Source organism: Crocodylus siamensis, chromosome 1 (genome assembly GCF_052110815.1).
Source record: "Crocodylus siamensis isolate JL-2025a chromosome 1, ASM5211081v1, whole genome shotgun sequence".
Lineage (NCBI taxonomy): Eukaryota > Metazoa > Chordata > Crocodylia > Crocodylidae > Crocodylus > Crocodylus siamensis.
In genome coordinates, this window is record NC_143395.1 from 124727911 (window position 1) to 124744372 (window position 16462).

Sequence of the window (16462 nt, forward strand, 5' to 3'; positions counted from 1 at the left end):
TAAAGACAGTCAGAAAGAGTTCATAAAAACCAAATGAAATTCATAACTTCATGCTGACCAGGGCTCTAAGTGCTCAGTGCTTTATAGCTCTCTTCACTTACCTTGAGTGCAGCTTGGTCAGTCCTAGTGACCTGACCTAGAGCCAAGAAATAGCCTCAACTTATTAAATGCCATCAAACCAGACATTTCGGATTGCACAGAGAGTTGTCCTGAGCACACTTCTGCTCAGCGTGCAGAAGATTCATTAAACCACAAGGAACCACAGTAATTCTTTTCAACTGTACAAATGCACACTTGACTAACTCATGAAGTAAACAAAGCACAGTTTGATGGGAAGGAGGTTGCAGCTGGTCCTTTGTAGGTCCCGACTCTCCAGATCCAGGCCAGCTACACATTCCACGTGGGTTTGAAGCCTCTGACATTTCAAAGGTCTCCCAAGTGTGCTTGTGCTGCTCCTAATGCAGTGGATGCCAACAGTATACAAGTACTATGGAGACAGATGGAAACCAAAGCAACAATGGAAGCACCAGTGCAGTCTATGTTTTTGAGGTCAGCAAAGGCACAGCCTGATCTCACTTAAGCCTGCCCAATAAAAAGAACTGGCCATCATCTTATTTTTGCTGAGTGATTGTCTTGCCTGAAGATTATTGCCAAAATTCCCCACTATGCCATTTGTCCTCAGTCATGGTACTGGTACAAACCTCTGCCTTCCCTAGGCAAGCCCTTCCTTATTCAGGTCTTGGCTCTGAAGGTCTGGCAAGATAGTACAGCTTCCCAGCTGTGTGGCTGAGGCTGCTCTCTGGTATTGCATGGGTACAAGAAATCATGAGGAAGCTCAATATTCCCTGCAGAGCAGGGCTCTGTAAAACAAGGAGGTAGGTTTGTGCAGAAATGCCTGAAGAGAGAGCACTTTCTGCTTTGTTCCTTCCCCTCCTCCCACCACATCTGCAGCCAGCAAAGGCAAAACTGAACCAGATGCCCCTTGGAGACCAAAAGTTTTTGGGACTGGCTGCCTGACTGGGCAAGGAAGAAAAACAGGGAAAGTGAAATGAAAGCTCCTACTCCTGTAGCTGTTCCCTGCAGGACAAAGTCAGTTTCTGCTTCTGACCTCTCTAGCTGTCAAAGAGAGGAGAAAGCAGGATAAAAGATGGTCTAATAGGCCAGGCGTTGGTAGCAGAGCCCAAGAACATAAAGCAGAGGCAGACATGGTAGGGCCAAAGCACTGCTAAAAAGCACAGAGCCAGAAAACAGACAGTTGTTCTTTTCCATGTTAGCCACGAGACTGGCCTGCTTCTGTGCCAGAGAAAGCTCTGTCACCACTTACCGAGTGGATCAAGCTTGCCTTTCCTGAGACCATGACAGCCCTCAGGTGCTTTGGAAAGGCCATAGGAACTGGCCCATGACTAGCCCTCATTACCAGGGATCCTGGTTTTCTCTGATTAAAAGAATAAATGAAAAATCCCCAATTTTTGGTTCAAAAAAGTAATCCAAAATCCACATTTTTCCATGATTAAAATGAAACACCTCTATCTATCTATCTATCTATCTATTAGTGGTGTTTCATTTTAATCACAGAAAAATGTGGATTTTGGGTTACTTTTTTAACCCGAAAACTGGGGATTTTTTTTTTTATCAGAGAAAACCAGGATCCCTGCAGTCATCACTAACAGCTCATCAGTGTGCGAATCACAGCGTATCAGTGTGGCTGGCTCTTGGGAGCTGGCAATGTGCTATAGTGGCACTAAAGGCTTTGCCTGGAGGGCATCCAGGCTAGTAGGGGAACAGCCCTGAAGTCAGAGGTGGGTTGTTTCAGCTTGAGCTATTAATGTTACTAGTTACAGTGACGGGAACATATTTGAGAAGAGGAGTGGGGGGTTTTCTAAGGTGGAGAGTGTGCTGCCTGGGGCAAGCATCACAAAAAGAAACAGAGAGATGAAAGAAGGGCGTCACACTGGCTTGTTAAGGTGGAGCCTTCTAGTTGGGTAACCATGTCTTGCATCTGAATCACAGTTCTCTTTTTCCTGATCCTCCAAGTTAGGTCATCTCTACCATAGTTTTTTAGATGGTTAAAAAATAGCCTTTTCTTGTTGTGAACTGTCCCCTAGATGATGCCGACTTGGCTGAATTAAAGCAGGAGTTGAAAGCGGGTGGGGATTTCCAGCATCGTTCTCCCAGCAGATCTCTGTCTGTTCCAAACAGGCTTCGCCCACCACCGCCCCCACAGCGCCCTCCCCCTCCTGGTAAGATTTCACGTTCTTTTTTAAAGTCACCCCTCTGTCAGCACAACCCAGTGGCCACACTGTTGCTGCCAGTGTCAAACCAGTAAATACCCAGACCCATAGTTTTTTTTAAGACAAGCGGTGTATTCGCCTTCACTCTCTGCATTTCCCCCCTGGCGGTGGCTCTCGGATGGTGATGGGTGAAATAGGCTGGAATGAAAGTCCTTTCTTAGCTTTAATTAAGTCCTGATGGACTTGATAAAGTTCCTTACCAATGCATTGGCTTCCTGGGGGTTAGTATTTATTAGGTATACTCATATTTATTCTTAGTGATTAGTGTTTTAAGAAAATGCTCTGCTGAGCAGTTTTAACTTTAGTGTGCACTATTCCTTTTGGATATTTAAAAAGGATTTTGTGCTGTCTGATCTTACCCTTTTCCACTTGGCAGGGAACGTTTTCACCCCCTTCTCCATGTTTGGAATAAAATTGAATGAAACAAAGCTTTTCTTCTCTGCTTGCTGTTAGGTTAGGTCATTCTAGGGTGAGACATTCTTTCATTCTGTTTAAAACAAGGTACACACTTCATCCCACTGCACAGAAAGCACCACGCTGGCTCCCAAGTTTGAAAATTTATTCGTGTTCTCCTTGCAGCTGGAACGTCTGTCAAAATATCACCATCTGACAGTCCCACCTCTTCAGGAGGACACTCCCTATGCTCCATCTTGGCAACAGCAAAACTTCTCCCAGGGGCACCTCAGCAACCAGTGAGTCCTCCATCATCACAGGTCCAAACGCCTCAGTTAGAAGGGGATGATTGGCTAAAGATAGTCTGATCACACCAGCCAGCAGGTGATGTAACTCAAGGCAGGTGGGCTGAGCAGAGCAGCAAAGGTGGAGTGTTGGGACGCAGTAACTCTGAGATAGAATCAGAGAACCCAAAGAAAGCGTGTTGCACATGCATGCCACATGCTGTTAAAATGACGGGTTCCTTCACAACTTGAAGATTCATACATTACAAAAACCATACATTCCTGTCCTTAAAATGCTTAAACTACCTGCTACTAGCTGGATTTAGTCACTGCAACCTCTTGCCAGTGGCTTCTCTTTTGTGCAGATATTTAGCCTCTATAGGCAAGACACAGCACACCTGCAAAACATCCAACAGAGAGGCCACAGCAGGTGGTGGTTGTGAGGCCAGCTGGCCCAAACTAACTTGATATTGTACTGTAATCCCAATGGTTCAGATGGCTGGGGAAGTAGAGGGTGAGCATGGTTAAAACCCATACAGGACAGGTAAGTTTTATATCACTTACAACTGATGCAGCCTGAGTTTGGCATGATGAAGTTGCACTGCAATACTGTATTTTTCACATACAACATGCTCCCCACCCCCCATCAGACTCCCAAAATTGGGGTGCACGTATCAAGCAAAAAGAAAAACACCGTGCTTTGATCCCTGGTCCACGGCACAGTACAGTGCATGGCTTGCAGATCTGAGGGCTGCTCCAGAACCGTAGTTTTCCAACAGGATGACTCTAATTCGTTTTCCTCTCTTTATTTTCATAAGCCCAAAGTCCGGACTGGAATAAGCAAGCCTTATAATGTCAAGCAGATCAAAACCACCACAGCTCAGGAAGCAGAAGAAGCTATTAGGTGTCTAATGGAAGCGAAAGGAGGTGAGCAGAGCTATCCAACAGGAATTTAAAATCACCAAAAAACAAAAACTCCAGGCTCATTCCATCCTCCCTCAACCATCACCCAGATAAGAGACTCATTTCCTTTCAAAAGCTGAAATCAAACAAAACCCTGCCTTTGGGTTATAGCAAGATTTCCCTTGGAAGGGTTATTGTCTGTTTCAATACACCAGTCTTTTTGTTTCAAGGTGATTTAGTTATTTCTATATAAAGTGACCTGATCTACTCCTTTTTAAAATATCTTCTTGCAGTATCTGTAGATAAGAACACCTTAAATATGTATAGTTGAATGCCAATGAGCCAAACCCCTTTGTGGTTAGGAAGATGAGGAGGTCTTGCTAGTTGCCAGATGGGGCCAGGAAGGAATTCCCCCCGTTACTACAGATGTCAAGAGTATTTTGTTCATGTTCATCAGAAACATGGGGTGTCAGCTGCAGCCAAGGCTGGGGATTTTCTGCCATTACCCCTGCTGGGACTAAAACCCCAATGTTCCTGGTCAGCGTTTCACCCTCCCTGCCCAGTTCAGACCAATCACCACATCTTGGGGTCAGGAAGAATTTTATCCCATGGTCAGATTGGGTTGGACTGCAAGGATTTTTGCTTCCTGTAAGGGTGACGTAGGGGGCATGGTCCTCTTCCTTGGATCTCTCAAGTGTATTTGAACAGCCATTACAGCAGTGGGACATTGGCAATGCCCTTGTTTCCCCTGCATTACCTGTGGCAGGGAGGGTGTTCTTGATGTTTTTGGCAACATACCTAGTAGTTGCAAAGCAAGGTTATGTAGTTTTAGGAGTAGGATAGACAAGCACTTGTATGGGGAGGTTTGGATAGGGAGGTGAATAGGAATGATCTTGCCTTGAGCAAGGGTCTGAGCAAGTGACTGCCTCAGATCTCTCCCAGCCTTACTTCTTTATTATTCTAGGCAATCAATAACTGTATGCTCTAACTGTGACCTCTACGTGCTCCTACAGGTAACGGTCACAACTAATATGCACTCCCGAGTTGTTATACTCCCCATTCCCTTTTGATGCCTGGAGAGAAACTGCACTGCAGAAACAATGTGTGATTGATTGGGACACGGTTGTTTCATGTTCGCTGTCTTTAAGTCCAGCTGTCCTCAGAGAAATGGCTGAGTACCAGTGGCACCTTCCTCCTCAATGGCTGCATTACCTGCAACTTGGAATTCACAGAGGGGTTTAAATCACAGAATTATTCACTGTGCCAGGCAGCAGTGCAAAGCCAGCACACCCTTAAGGGAGCTCATGCAGCAGCCAAAGTATTAACTAAGTCTGATGGCCACCTATAAGTTTATCAGGGGTGACCACCAGGATCTGGGGGAACGTCTGTTCACCAGAGCGCCCCAAGGGATGACGAGGTCGAATGGTCACAAACTCCTGCAAGACCATTTCAGGCTGGACATAAGGAAGAATTTCTTTACTGTCCAAGCCCCCAAGGTCTGGAACAGTCTGCCAGTGGAGGTGGTTCAAGCACCTACATTGAACACCTTCAAGAGTAAATTGGATGCTTATCTTGCTGGGATCCTATGACCCCAGCTGACTTCCTGCCCTTTGGGCAGGGAGCTGGACTCAATGATCTCCCAAGGTCCCTTCCAGCCCTAATGTCTATGAAATCTATGAAATCTTTGCAAGTGAAGGGCTTCCATTGCTGAGGAAGCATAAACCAGAAGGATTCCAGCACGACTCCCAGATCCTGTCCTCCATATGCATTGCTGGCAGTGAGAATCTCCCCATTTGTAAAACTGAGCAAATGTAATCTGCAGTCAGTGAGAGACAACTACCGTGGAACCTTGTGATGCTGCTGGCATGTGGACTGGTCAGAGCAGAGTTGTCATTTAAGTTAAAAGAAGTCTTTTTTATTTTGCCTGGGCTTGGATAAGAGAACTAAATTGCCTGACTTCACTTCAGGATTTTCATGCTCTACAACCACTTACCTCTTACATAGGGCTTTTCATCCTTAGATCTCCACGTGCTTTAGAATTATCTCCTGCAGAAGCTAAGGCACAAGGAGAAGCTGTTTGCTCAGTGTCACCTACCAAGGTTGGGGCAGTCTGGCATTGAGCCCAGCTCTCCTGAGCTGCAGCATCTTAAGTGCTACAACACACACCAGCATAACACTATGTGTGGGCTTGAAGTACTGTGGGCAGGGACACACAAGCTTTTAGCTAACTGGTTTCATGAATTTAAACCTCCTATTGATATGCATGGTGAAATTACATATTAATTTCCAAAACCTTCATCTTCAGACTGAAGAGCAAGCCTTTAATAGTGAGGGGACACACACACGTACACACGTATCAAAGAAAAAGCTCTTCATACTACACTCCAGATGGACTCAAACAACTGGCTGTCTTTTTTTCCATTTCAGGAGTACAAGAGGAAGCACTGAAGCCTGTTCCACTAAAAACCCAAACAGTCACTAAACCAGAACCCCGTCCCAGCATTACAAAGTCAGCATCCTTTCAGGGGTCACAACCAGGACCAGCACTGGTTCCCCATCGCCCGCCACCCAAAGTTCCAACTGCTAAGAAGCCAGTGCCTCTGCAAAGGACAGGAGTCAAGTTGGAAAATGTAAGACTGCTGCAACAGAGCTCATCCTGCTCTTTGTTATGCACAGGAGAGGCAGGCTGTTTAACAGTTTGCATGAAGTCCTGTCATTTGAGCTCAAACTGATTCTTGCCAGATGTCGCCAAACTGTCATTGCATATTGCAGTCACTGTGACCTAGATACACAATAAATGAACCCCATATAAAAGAGATATTCATAGACCAGCATCAGGCACTTCGACAAGCTGTCACTAAACTGAGTTACCCTTATTAAACTCTTCCTCAGTCCATCCCCCTCTTTTTGTTGCTGTCCCCTCTGACATTACATCTCCTCTGCATTTCCCGATTTTATTTTCAGAGGTAATCCATTATGATCCAGCTTCCCAAGGTGGTGACTCCTCATTCCTGTGTTCATTTCTAGATTTTGCTTTACTGATCACACCACATCTGGAAACACCCCAATAAGTGCATTTCTTCCAAACAGACCGGGAAGAAATTCTCAGTCTGTTAAAATAGTGAGATTTAGGGGGGTTTTGAGGCATATGAAGAATTTTATCTTAATAGTTCTCACCTGTATATAAAGTGATGACAAAGGTGCTTGGAAATCTTTGGAGGATTTTTGACAGAAGGTGCTTTCAAAATAAAGCTCTCAGAACTAATTTTGTTCTTGTATAAGGAAAAGGGTCCCTTTCAAAACAAGACTCTGTAGGTTGGGTTTGAACCCTGAACAACAGGGGCTGGGCAACCAGGGCTACTGCCCCATGGCAAATACCCTAAACAATGAGGCTAGAGTTTCCCAGCAAGTGCTCTAGCAGCTATGAGGTTTTTATACAAGCAGCAGGTTCCCCAGCCAACATCTTTTTAAAAGGAAGTTGCCCCTAGTCTTTTGAAAGGGTGGGTTTGCCCTCTGAGCTGTGGGCCCCCTGTGGATGGCAGCACCTCCTAGAAACCCTGAGTGAGGTGCCTAAGAGATGGGATGTAAACACTTACCCCTATCCCTGGTTATTTCCCTGTTAACTAGTTGTAGGGACCCACTTGCAGACTATGCTGCCCTGAAGTTTTTCTCTGCCTTGCGTATTGGCCATTCTGGATCTAACTGTCCCCATGCACCATACAAGGAGCCTGGGCTCCAGTGTTTTTTGGAGCTGGTGTGTAGGTTAGCTGTACCCCAGATCTGCACCTGTAAAATAGCATAAAAGGGGATAAAACATGCCCCTTCAACTCACAGCATTGTTGAGAGGACTATTAAAGCATGAGAGTGTGCCCTAATGCCACACTAATAAAGACAGTACAAATACCATAGGTTGGTACAGGGGTCAGCAACCCATGGGACGTGTGCCAGAACATGGTACATGAGGTCATTTTGCTTGACACCACAGCTGACCTGGGCTCCAGGCAGCTGCCGCCAGCCACAGAGCTCAGGCTGTTTGCAGCAGGCAGGTGGGAGGCTGCAAGCCCTGCTGCAAGCAGTCCAGGCTCTGTGGCACGCAGCAGCTGCCCACTGGCAGGCAGCTGCGAGGCTGCATATAGCTACACCAGGCTCCAGAACCCCAACCAGGCTGTGCGGTGACTGCAGCTGCATGCGTGCCTTGGGATACACAGCTGAAAGGCCCTGGGCAGCACAACCCCAGTCCCTCCCCCACCATCTGCTCTGAGGCACGTGTGCAGCAATTGCCACCACGGAGCTGGTGCCAGGTCTCTAGAGCCTGATGCAGTTATTTTGAGCCTCCTAGCTGCTTGCCACAGTCGGCATGGGCTCTGGGCAGCTGCAGCAGGTGGCAGGCAGGCTGCAACCACCCACACCAGCTCCATAGTGGTAGCAGGTGCACACATGACTTCGGTGCATGGCAGCGAAGGGGCTGGGGCAGTACAACCCTGGCTCCTCCCGTGCCATCCACCTGGAGGCATGTGTACCCATAGCCAGCATTGAGAATCAGGCGCCTTGCAGCTCTCCCACCGTCTGCCTCTGGCACATCAAGTTGAGGTGGGTAGGGGCTGAGGTGTTTTTGGCCAATCCAGCCAAAAGTGCTGCCAACCCCTGGACTGGTAGATTCCTTCACAATCTTTTCTCTGGCCCACTGCTAGAAAGTTAGTGTTTAGGCTCCTATTTCACCTCACACTGAAGGATACCTTACAGCATCCCCTAATGGAATTCAAACAGCTTTCCACTGCACACAGCTTCAGAAAAAAAAAAGTGGAAGTGGAAACAAAACAGGCATCCCCTTTCCCTTATGCATACATTTTAAGGAACAGTCTTGTTTCCCCATGTCCCTATCAACGGAGCATTGTTGAAAGAGCACAGAGAGAAGCTGCTGGTATTTCAAGGTCAGTTATGTGAAAGCACCTACACTACTATAAAGGGATCTCCCCCCTTCGCCATTTCTCCTAGGAAAGGCATCAAGTCAAATACAGCAATGTAATAGCAAAGGAGAACTATCCTGAATTCAATGTAAGATGTATTTCTAATCATATTACAACATCTGAGTTCATGCCTTTCTAAGCAGCAGGAGACTAGTTAAGAGTTAAAGTGGTTTCACTTAGCAACATCGAGACTGGGAAGTCTGAAATAATAGCTATCCTGATGTAATTAGCTGGAACTAAAGTAATCTGGGCTTGAGGTTTTTTTCTAAGAGGGATATGTGGTATTGAAAAAAGTGATAAACTCCACATCGAGAATGTATTTTTAGATTTAGACCTTAGCATCAGAATTACGAGGAGCCACTGATGCACTCTCTGCGTTAGATGAAACTAATTGCCCTTAAGCCTCACATATCATGAGACCCATGAGGACCTGTGCTAATGCCCATTAATTCAGCCTTCCTTATGACTTAGCACTTCAATAGTAGAGCCAGTAAAAGGATCTGACATTTAGAGTGCATCAGAATTGTGGAGACTAAAGATCTGGCCCCCAAGCAAAACTTAACATGAAAGAGAATGGTCACAAAGGGATGTATTTTTAACACGGAGTGAACAGGACATACGTTCCTAATTCCCCACGTAACACATTAAATACCAGTATGCTAAAGTGACGCTGAAGAAGAGAACAGATCAGCATCTGTTCTAAAGTGGTCGCTCTTTTGCCTGCTCCGTGTCCATATCTAGTTCAGTGTCTTCAACCTCCCCTGCTTCCCCCAGTAAGTCACTCAGTAGAACTCAGGTCTTTTCTACCGCACTCCCTGTTGGATTAACCTCCCAACCCCAGGGCAGGTCTCATGCTGTCACCAAGCCTGAATGTAAAACGCCACCCTTTCTTTTGTTCTCCATTCTCAGACCATGTCTCCAGAAGAGCAGTCTGACCAGCAGACAAACCACCCTCCCTTTGGCTTGCCAGATCCTTGTCTCGAAGCCAGCACCATCACAAGTCCCACCAGAATTGCTCCAGTCCCTAAGCCAAGAACAACACAGCCTGGGAAGGTTCTTCAGAGAAGGAAGAGCAGTGAGAGGCCACCTCCCTCACCAGACAGTCTGGAGGCAGACATGCTGCATCCGCCCAACTCCTCTGCCCCGAAGATCCCACCGAGAAGGAAGAAGTCTGCCCCTGCTGCTCTCCACCTGCACGTGCTCCAGAGTAGTAACAGTCCTCTTCTCAGGGACTTATCACTCAATTTCAACAACAACAACAGTCCTTCTGCCCTCCAGGATTCAGACATCCTCTCTCTTTCTCCCAGGCAGTCCGATTTTTCAGCCCTGATGGCTATGGCCAGCCCTCAAAACGATGGCGCCAAGTGTGTGACACCAACACCTTCAGACTTGATTGCTGACCTTCAGGGCCCTCCTGCCACAAGCAGGCCGCAGCTGCTGCTCTTAGACACCAGCTCCCTTACAGAGGACACCAATCTTCTGGACTTGGACACTGATTTGCCCTGTCCTCATCCAACACCACCTGTACCAAATACTCCTCTAGTCCACACTCCCAAAGATCTGAAACTCCCTGGCTCAGATTTCAGTCACTGGGTTACGTTTAGTGATGATGAAGATAAGGGCACATTAACAGAGACACTGAACACACTGCTTGTCTTAGAACAAAATGGAAATATGTTGAAGAACAGGAATACAAATTGAGAGTTGAGATTTTTTTCCTCTTATAGAAACCTTAGGTACAAATACAAATCTCTTTGCATACAGAGCTCTACTTTAAGAATTCTCAAGTGTGGCAAAACTATGTTTTAAATGAATTTTGCATTTAAAGAAAGAATACTCCCCCAGGAAATAAACCAAGTGCATAACATCTAGCAATACTGTACAGCTTGCTAAAATACTTTATCCTAAATTATTTTTTTTATTCATCTGAAAAATTATTATATCAGGTACAGATAATATTTAAGAGCATGCAATGAGGCAAATGAGGCATGAAAAGCCCTCAAGAAAAACATTTACAGGTATAATTTATAATCCACACAATTTCTATCATTTAAGTAAGCCTTAGTATAAATAATGATATTGCTATAGTTATTGCAGAGCAAGTGTAGCCTCATGGAGAGCTTCACTGATGTAACTATAGGAATATATTCATATCAGAGTAATATATGATCCTGCGTAGATATGCCCTAAACTGCATCTTCCTTATGGTCTTTAACTGAGTACAAGGTTTGGAATCAAGGTATTTATCCCACTAGCCAAACTCCTCCACTCTTTTGTGTTAAAGGTAAGTGGTCAGGAGGTTGCAGAGTAGATGCCCTCTTTTGAAGGAAAGTCTCGTTCTTAATTTAAACATCCAAATGCACCTACAGGGAATTAGGAAGAATCCCATGCCAGTGTGGGATACTAATAGTTATACCTCAAGCAGCTATTCTGCAAGGACATAGTTTCTTTTAATGTGAGGTATGTTCATAGTTAAAAGCGACCTCCAGTTATTTCCTTTTCTATTTGGAAAACACCCATTCTGAACTGGTTCTGTTCAGCCCCTTCATATTCTAAATAGCTAACCGAACAGCACAGAGGACAAGTGGTTGGCACTTTGGGAAGGACCACACATGTGAAGGGCTAGCAGGTGCATTCCAGTGGCCTTTACTTACTGTGCACAGAGTCACTGGTGAGAGAAGGGGCAGAGCCCAGCTGATTACAAAGGACGTAAGCATGTAACTTCTTATCCTGAAAGATTATCCACTAGTCACAGTCTTGCTCCCTCTGGCAAGGAAGTGTCATCTTCATTCTTCACTACTAATGATATAGTAAACACTGATAAGTAAAGAATTGGCTTTGTCCATGTACATGACTGCTGTGTTAAGTATTCACTGAGACCCTCAGTTCTGAGAGGCAGGGCACAAGTAATGGGGGCAGACCATGCCTTACAGCTCATTAATTTTACTTCTGCTGATGGTAAAGATTAGTACCGATGCTGAGAAGTTGGAGGGGACTGTCGTCTCGCAAACAAAACTGGTAGAGGGAGTTGTAGGTACAGTTGTCAGCCACCAACTGCCCTCCATATTCACTTCAGCTGATCACTGGTAGAGCAGCCAGTGGCATGGAAAGAGCTAGCTTTCTGACTGCCCTTAATATCATCAGGCATTTTGCAGCCTAAAATTCCTCTCAGCCATTTTGAGAAGAGACACGTTGGTAGCTGCAGGCAAATCTGATAAACGTGAGCCAAGAACTACATTTCAGTGAGATCCCAAGTGGGGAAATAATCAGGGACCAGAACATAAAGCTAGGAACAGGCTTGGGAGTCAAGTTCTACCAGACTTGTCTCGCCAACGTAAAGGCAGAGTATTTGTGCAGTGAGCAAGATGTCAGTGCGGAAGAATAAGAGTGCCTGTTATTGCTCATATGCTCAAATACAGTTATTGCTCATACGTTGCCACAGTGCATAAGATTGGCTGTAAAACAAGAGTTTATGGACAACTGATTCCATCTTATGAGTGGTATTAACGGCATAGTTTGTGAAAGGAAATTCAGAATTCATCCAATTCCTCTCTTAATTAGTGTTTTCCTAGTGATTGATGCTGTGTGACAGCACAGACCAGCCAGGCTGGATAATGCACATTCCACAAGCCTGCCCTTTACCTAAAAATTCTTGCAACACTTGAAAAAGTGAGGGAATAAAAATAGAATACCATAGGTCTAGCTGCAGAAATAATCAGCCTAGGAAAAGCATCATTCCCAGATCTTCCCTATTGTCCTAGATCTTCCTCCAGATGTTGCTTTTTTTCCTTATATTTATCCAATGCTCTGCTTGGACATGAGTTACTGTGGGGAGCCCACCAGAGGCTATCTGTTACATCAAGGGAGAAAAGGTCACTGCAGCAACATCATTTCTGATTTGGAGCCAGTCCAACATTCAGGCTTCTCAAAACACCTGAGATTACAGCCACAATGTCAAATATGGTCTTCTGATCCCAAAACAGAAATTCAACTGGGGACAAATTTGTGAAGTGTTAAAAGTCAGCAATTACAAGTGACACCAGGCTTGTTTCAGTTCAGGCAGAGTAATTTAACTGAAAGAGGGACGGAGTCCCTTTCAGGGTAGTAATAATTTCAAACAGTTGGCAAAATTGAAAAGTCTGTGGCTTGTGTTTAAACTTTATTTTTGTTGTAAATTATGTCAATTAAATTTCTTTTCTAAGAAATGTGAATTGGTTTAGTCCATTCGTGGCTGTCTAGGGAACTGTAAAATCGACTGCTTCATTGCTATTAATAGCCTGACTTGCTCAAGTCTTCTCATCTCTGGGGCTGAATTCTAAGCAAAGACATTCGGTAGACAAAGCAATGCTTCCTTTATCTAATCATTTCTCTCCCCTCCCCCTTCCTTTTCCAAGCACATTTCTTTAAAAGCCTGTCTGTTATTAAAGTGCTCAGTTCAACAAACTGAAAGGCATGTGAGTCACTCTGAAGTAGGATGACTGCTTTCTTCCCTGGTACATCAAAACATCCTGGCCTACTTTTCGGTTTTGTTTTGTTTGTTTTTTTTTAAAGGTGGCACTAGATATTTATGGACGTATCTCAGCAGAAAATATTAAGGGCATTGAAAAAATAGAAGATGTTACATTATCATATTCAATATGCGGGTGCAACAAAGATAATTTAACAGCCCTGAGATGGCTAATTAATTAACATGTTAATGAAAGAGTTAGTGGGAAAGCCAATTAAAGTAGATTTATACATGTCAAATAAAACATGCTTCTTTTACTCCACTTGAATAAATGCAGTAACTGGCCTTTACATCTTATGCTTGTAAGTGGTGAGCCACCCATTCAAGTTAGCAACAGGGATTCAGTCTGGTTTATACAGTCAGCAAAAGCAGGTACCATTCAGTTGCAACAAATCAAGGTGAGGGAAAAGCAACATGCCAGCTGGAAAGGTAAGGCTAAGAAGAGAGCCTTGAGAAAGCAAAGTTTTTTATCCTTCCTGCTTGTGTAAAAATTCAAGCAGTGTTCCTGATATGGAGCCACTGCAGCCTGGGGTCTGATCTTACAGGACTGGACAAGCAAAGCAAAGTCAGACTGGGTCCACATTTGATGAGGAAATCATTACAAAGAACTGACAGGCTGTCTGTGTGATGGTGTGGTTGACTTAAGTGGGAGGGTGACTGTTTGGTCTCATTTATCACTCTGGCCCTGTGATTCTTAAAAGTATGTTCCCTGGACCAGTGGTGGGCCACAAAATGTAAATGTACACAAATGTACATACAAGTCCTCAACATAAAGTATTTTGTGCAGTGAGGAATCTTGGGTGATCATAAAGAGGATGATGGTCCATGACAAAGTCTTGGCTTCCTCCTCTTGCTGAGTGGTGCAAAAGAACAAAGAAGCTGGACAATCACTTCTGTAAGAAAACTTGTCAGGCTAGGGATTTCTGATGCAAGAGGGGAGTGTTAAGAAACAAGGATTCATTGTTGAAGTCTTTTGGTTCGATAATATTTGTTCTATATTAAATAGACATAACATCACTGCTATAGCAGTGATGCTATTAAATCCCCTCTCTGTCTTTTCTCCAGAGTAAATAAGCCCAGTTCCCTCAGCCTCTCCTCAGAAGTCATGTGCCTCACCCTCACCATTTTCATTACCCTCCACTGGACTCTCTCCACTTTGTGCACATCCTTTCTGTAGTGGGGGCCCAAAACTGAGCAAAGTATTCCAGATGTGGCTTCACCAGTGCTGAATAGAAGGGAACAATAACTCCCCTGTATCTGTCAGTGTATTACACTTATTTATCCATGTAGTTACCATGTGTGAGGTCCTATATTCTGTCACAGCTCTAAAAAGCCATATTAATTATTATGACTTTTAACATTCCCTAGTAATTTTAACTTTATTAATTACTTGGAGAGGAGCTGTCCTTTCTCTTGTGTTTGTACAAGGCCTACTAGACCTGGTTGGGAATTTTCCACCAGAATAATCTGATGAAAACATTTCTTTCAAACTTTCCATGGGGAAAATCAAACTGATGGCTCACCAGCTGCCTGCCTTGGAGGTTCAGCAATTTCATTTTCTGCCTGCAGGGGAGAAAGCAAAATTGACAAGCGTCATCACTGGCAGGCAGCTGCCAGGCCAACAAAGGAAATGATTTTCCCATGAAAAAAGGTTTCATTTTTTTCCATCTCAATTTAGGTCCCCTTCACCCCACAATTCTCTGTGAGGTGGACCGTCTGGATTTTGGCCAGCTGTAACAGCCAGCACAATAGACCTTTAGGTTGTATGTAATATTAATTGAAAATTAAAAGGTTATAGGTACTGAAAATATTGATTCAGTTGCACTAAAGATTCTTTTTGTTATTAGTTGCACTGCTACAGGTTCTGGGAATAGGCAGGCTCCTACTTGGCCCGACTCTGCGTCCTGCTTTCCAAATACCACATATCACTATCCACTCAGAGTACTCACCTGAAAGACCACAGGGCTTAGAGCTAAGAATTTTGTCTGTATAGGGAGATGATTAAGCCTGCTGGGGGATGGGGGAACTACCGCCACTGCTGGCCCACTGAGCAACCCTTGCAAAGTCAGCAGGTCAAGGCACTTAAGGGAGCTCATGCCTGCCCCAGCCCTGGCACAATCTGTGGGCAAGGCAAGAGCCCCAAAGGGGCCTGTACACAGATGCCAGGAGCTTGGGGAATAAACAGGAGGAACTTGTCCTCCTGCTTAACACAAATAATTACGAGGTCACAGGGATAACGGAGACCTAGTGGGACTCCACCTGTGACTGGGCCACAGGTACAGACAGCTATACCCTGTACAGGAGAGACTGAGTGGACAAAAGGGGCGGGGGTGTAGCTCTCTATGTCAAGGAGAGCTACGTGTCCCTGCAAGCCGACACTGGTGCCCAGGGTAGACGACAGATTTTAACCCAGAGGGTCTCCAGTGGGGAACACAGCACAGGGGACACAATGGTGGGAGTCTACTACAGACCTCCTACCCAGGATCAAGAGATGACCAGGAGTTCGCCAGGGAATTGGCTGAGGCCGCACACTCCCAGTGCATGGTTGTTACGGGAGACTTCAGCTACCCAGACATCTTGTGGGAAGAGCACTCAGCCAAATCCAAAGTCGCAAAGCTTTCTCTTGTGCGTGGATGAGCTCTGACTCAAGAATCAAGATCAAACAGTCACAGGCCAATGAGAGGTAAAGCACTGCTCGACCTGGTACTGGCAACGGGGGATGACCTGATCAGTGACCTCATGATCGAAGGGAAACTGGGTGACTGACCGTCAGCTGATCACTTTCACCATTCGCCGTAAAGCTGGCAAGCCAGTCATCAACATGGAAATCCTTGACTTCAGGAAAGCTGATTTTGACAAGCTCAGGAGGCTTGTCAGGGAGGCCCTAAAAGGGCCACAACCCAAAGGGGAAGGGAGTTCAGGAAGAGCGGTTGCTCCTCAAGGGAGTGATCCTGGATACACAAGCAAAGCCCATCCTGTCTTGAAGGAAAGGCAGAAAAAGGGGACAGCAGCCCCCTTGGCTCAGCAGGGAACTAGCAGACCTCCTGCATCTAAAAAGAAAAACCTACAAAGGATGAAGGACTGGATCCACCTCCAAGAAGGACTTTTCTGCACTGG

The 16462-nt window shown here is 45.2% G+C and overlaps 1 protein-coding gene across 2 annotated transcripts in view; it reads left to right on the forward strand.

Moving 5' to 3' along the window:
- SYNJ2 (synaptojanin 2) overlaps positions 1–13043 on the forward strand; it is a 117426-nt gene extending 104383 nt beyond the window's left edge. Inside the window, exons 23-27 of one of the 2 annotated variants that reach the window (XM_090042043.1) lie at positions 2106–2240; positions 2871–2983; positions 3787–3895; positions 6299–6501; positions 9748–13043. In XM_090042043.1, the coding sequence (XP_089898169.1) occupies positions 2106–2240; positions 2871–2983; positions 3787–3895; positions 6299–6501; positions 9748–10539 (1352 nt within the window). In that variant the 3' untranslated portion in view covers positions 10540–13043. The remainder of the gene's footprint in view (positions 1–2105; positions 2241–2870; positions 2984–3786; positions 3896–6298; positions 6502–9747) is intronic. The other variant, XM_090042053.1, reaches the window with a different exon arrangement.
- The last annotated feature ends 3419 nt before the right edge of the window (positions 13044–16462 follow it).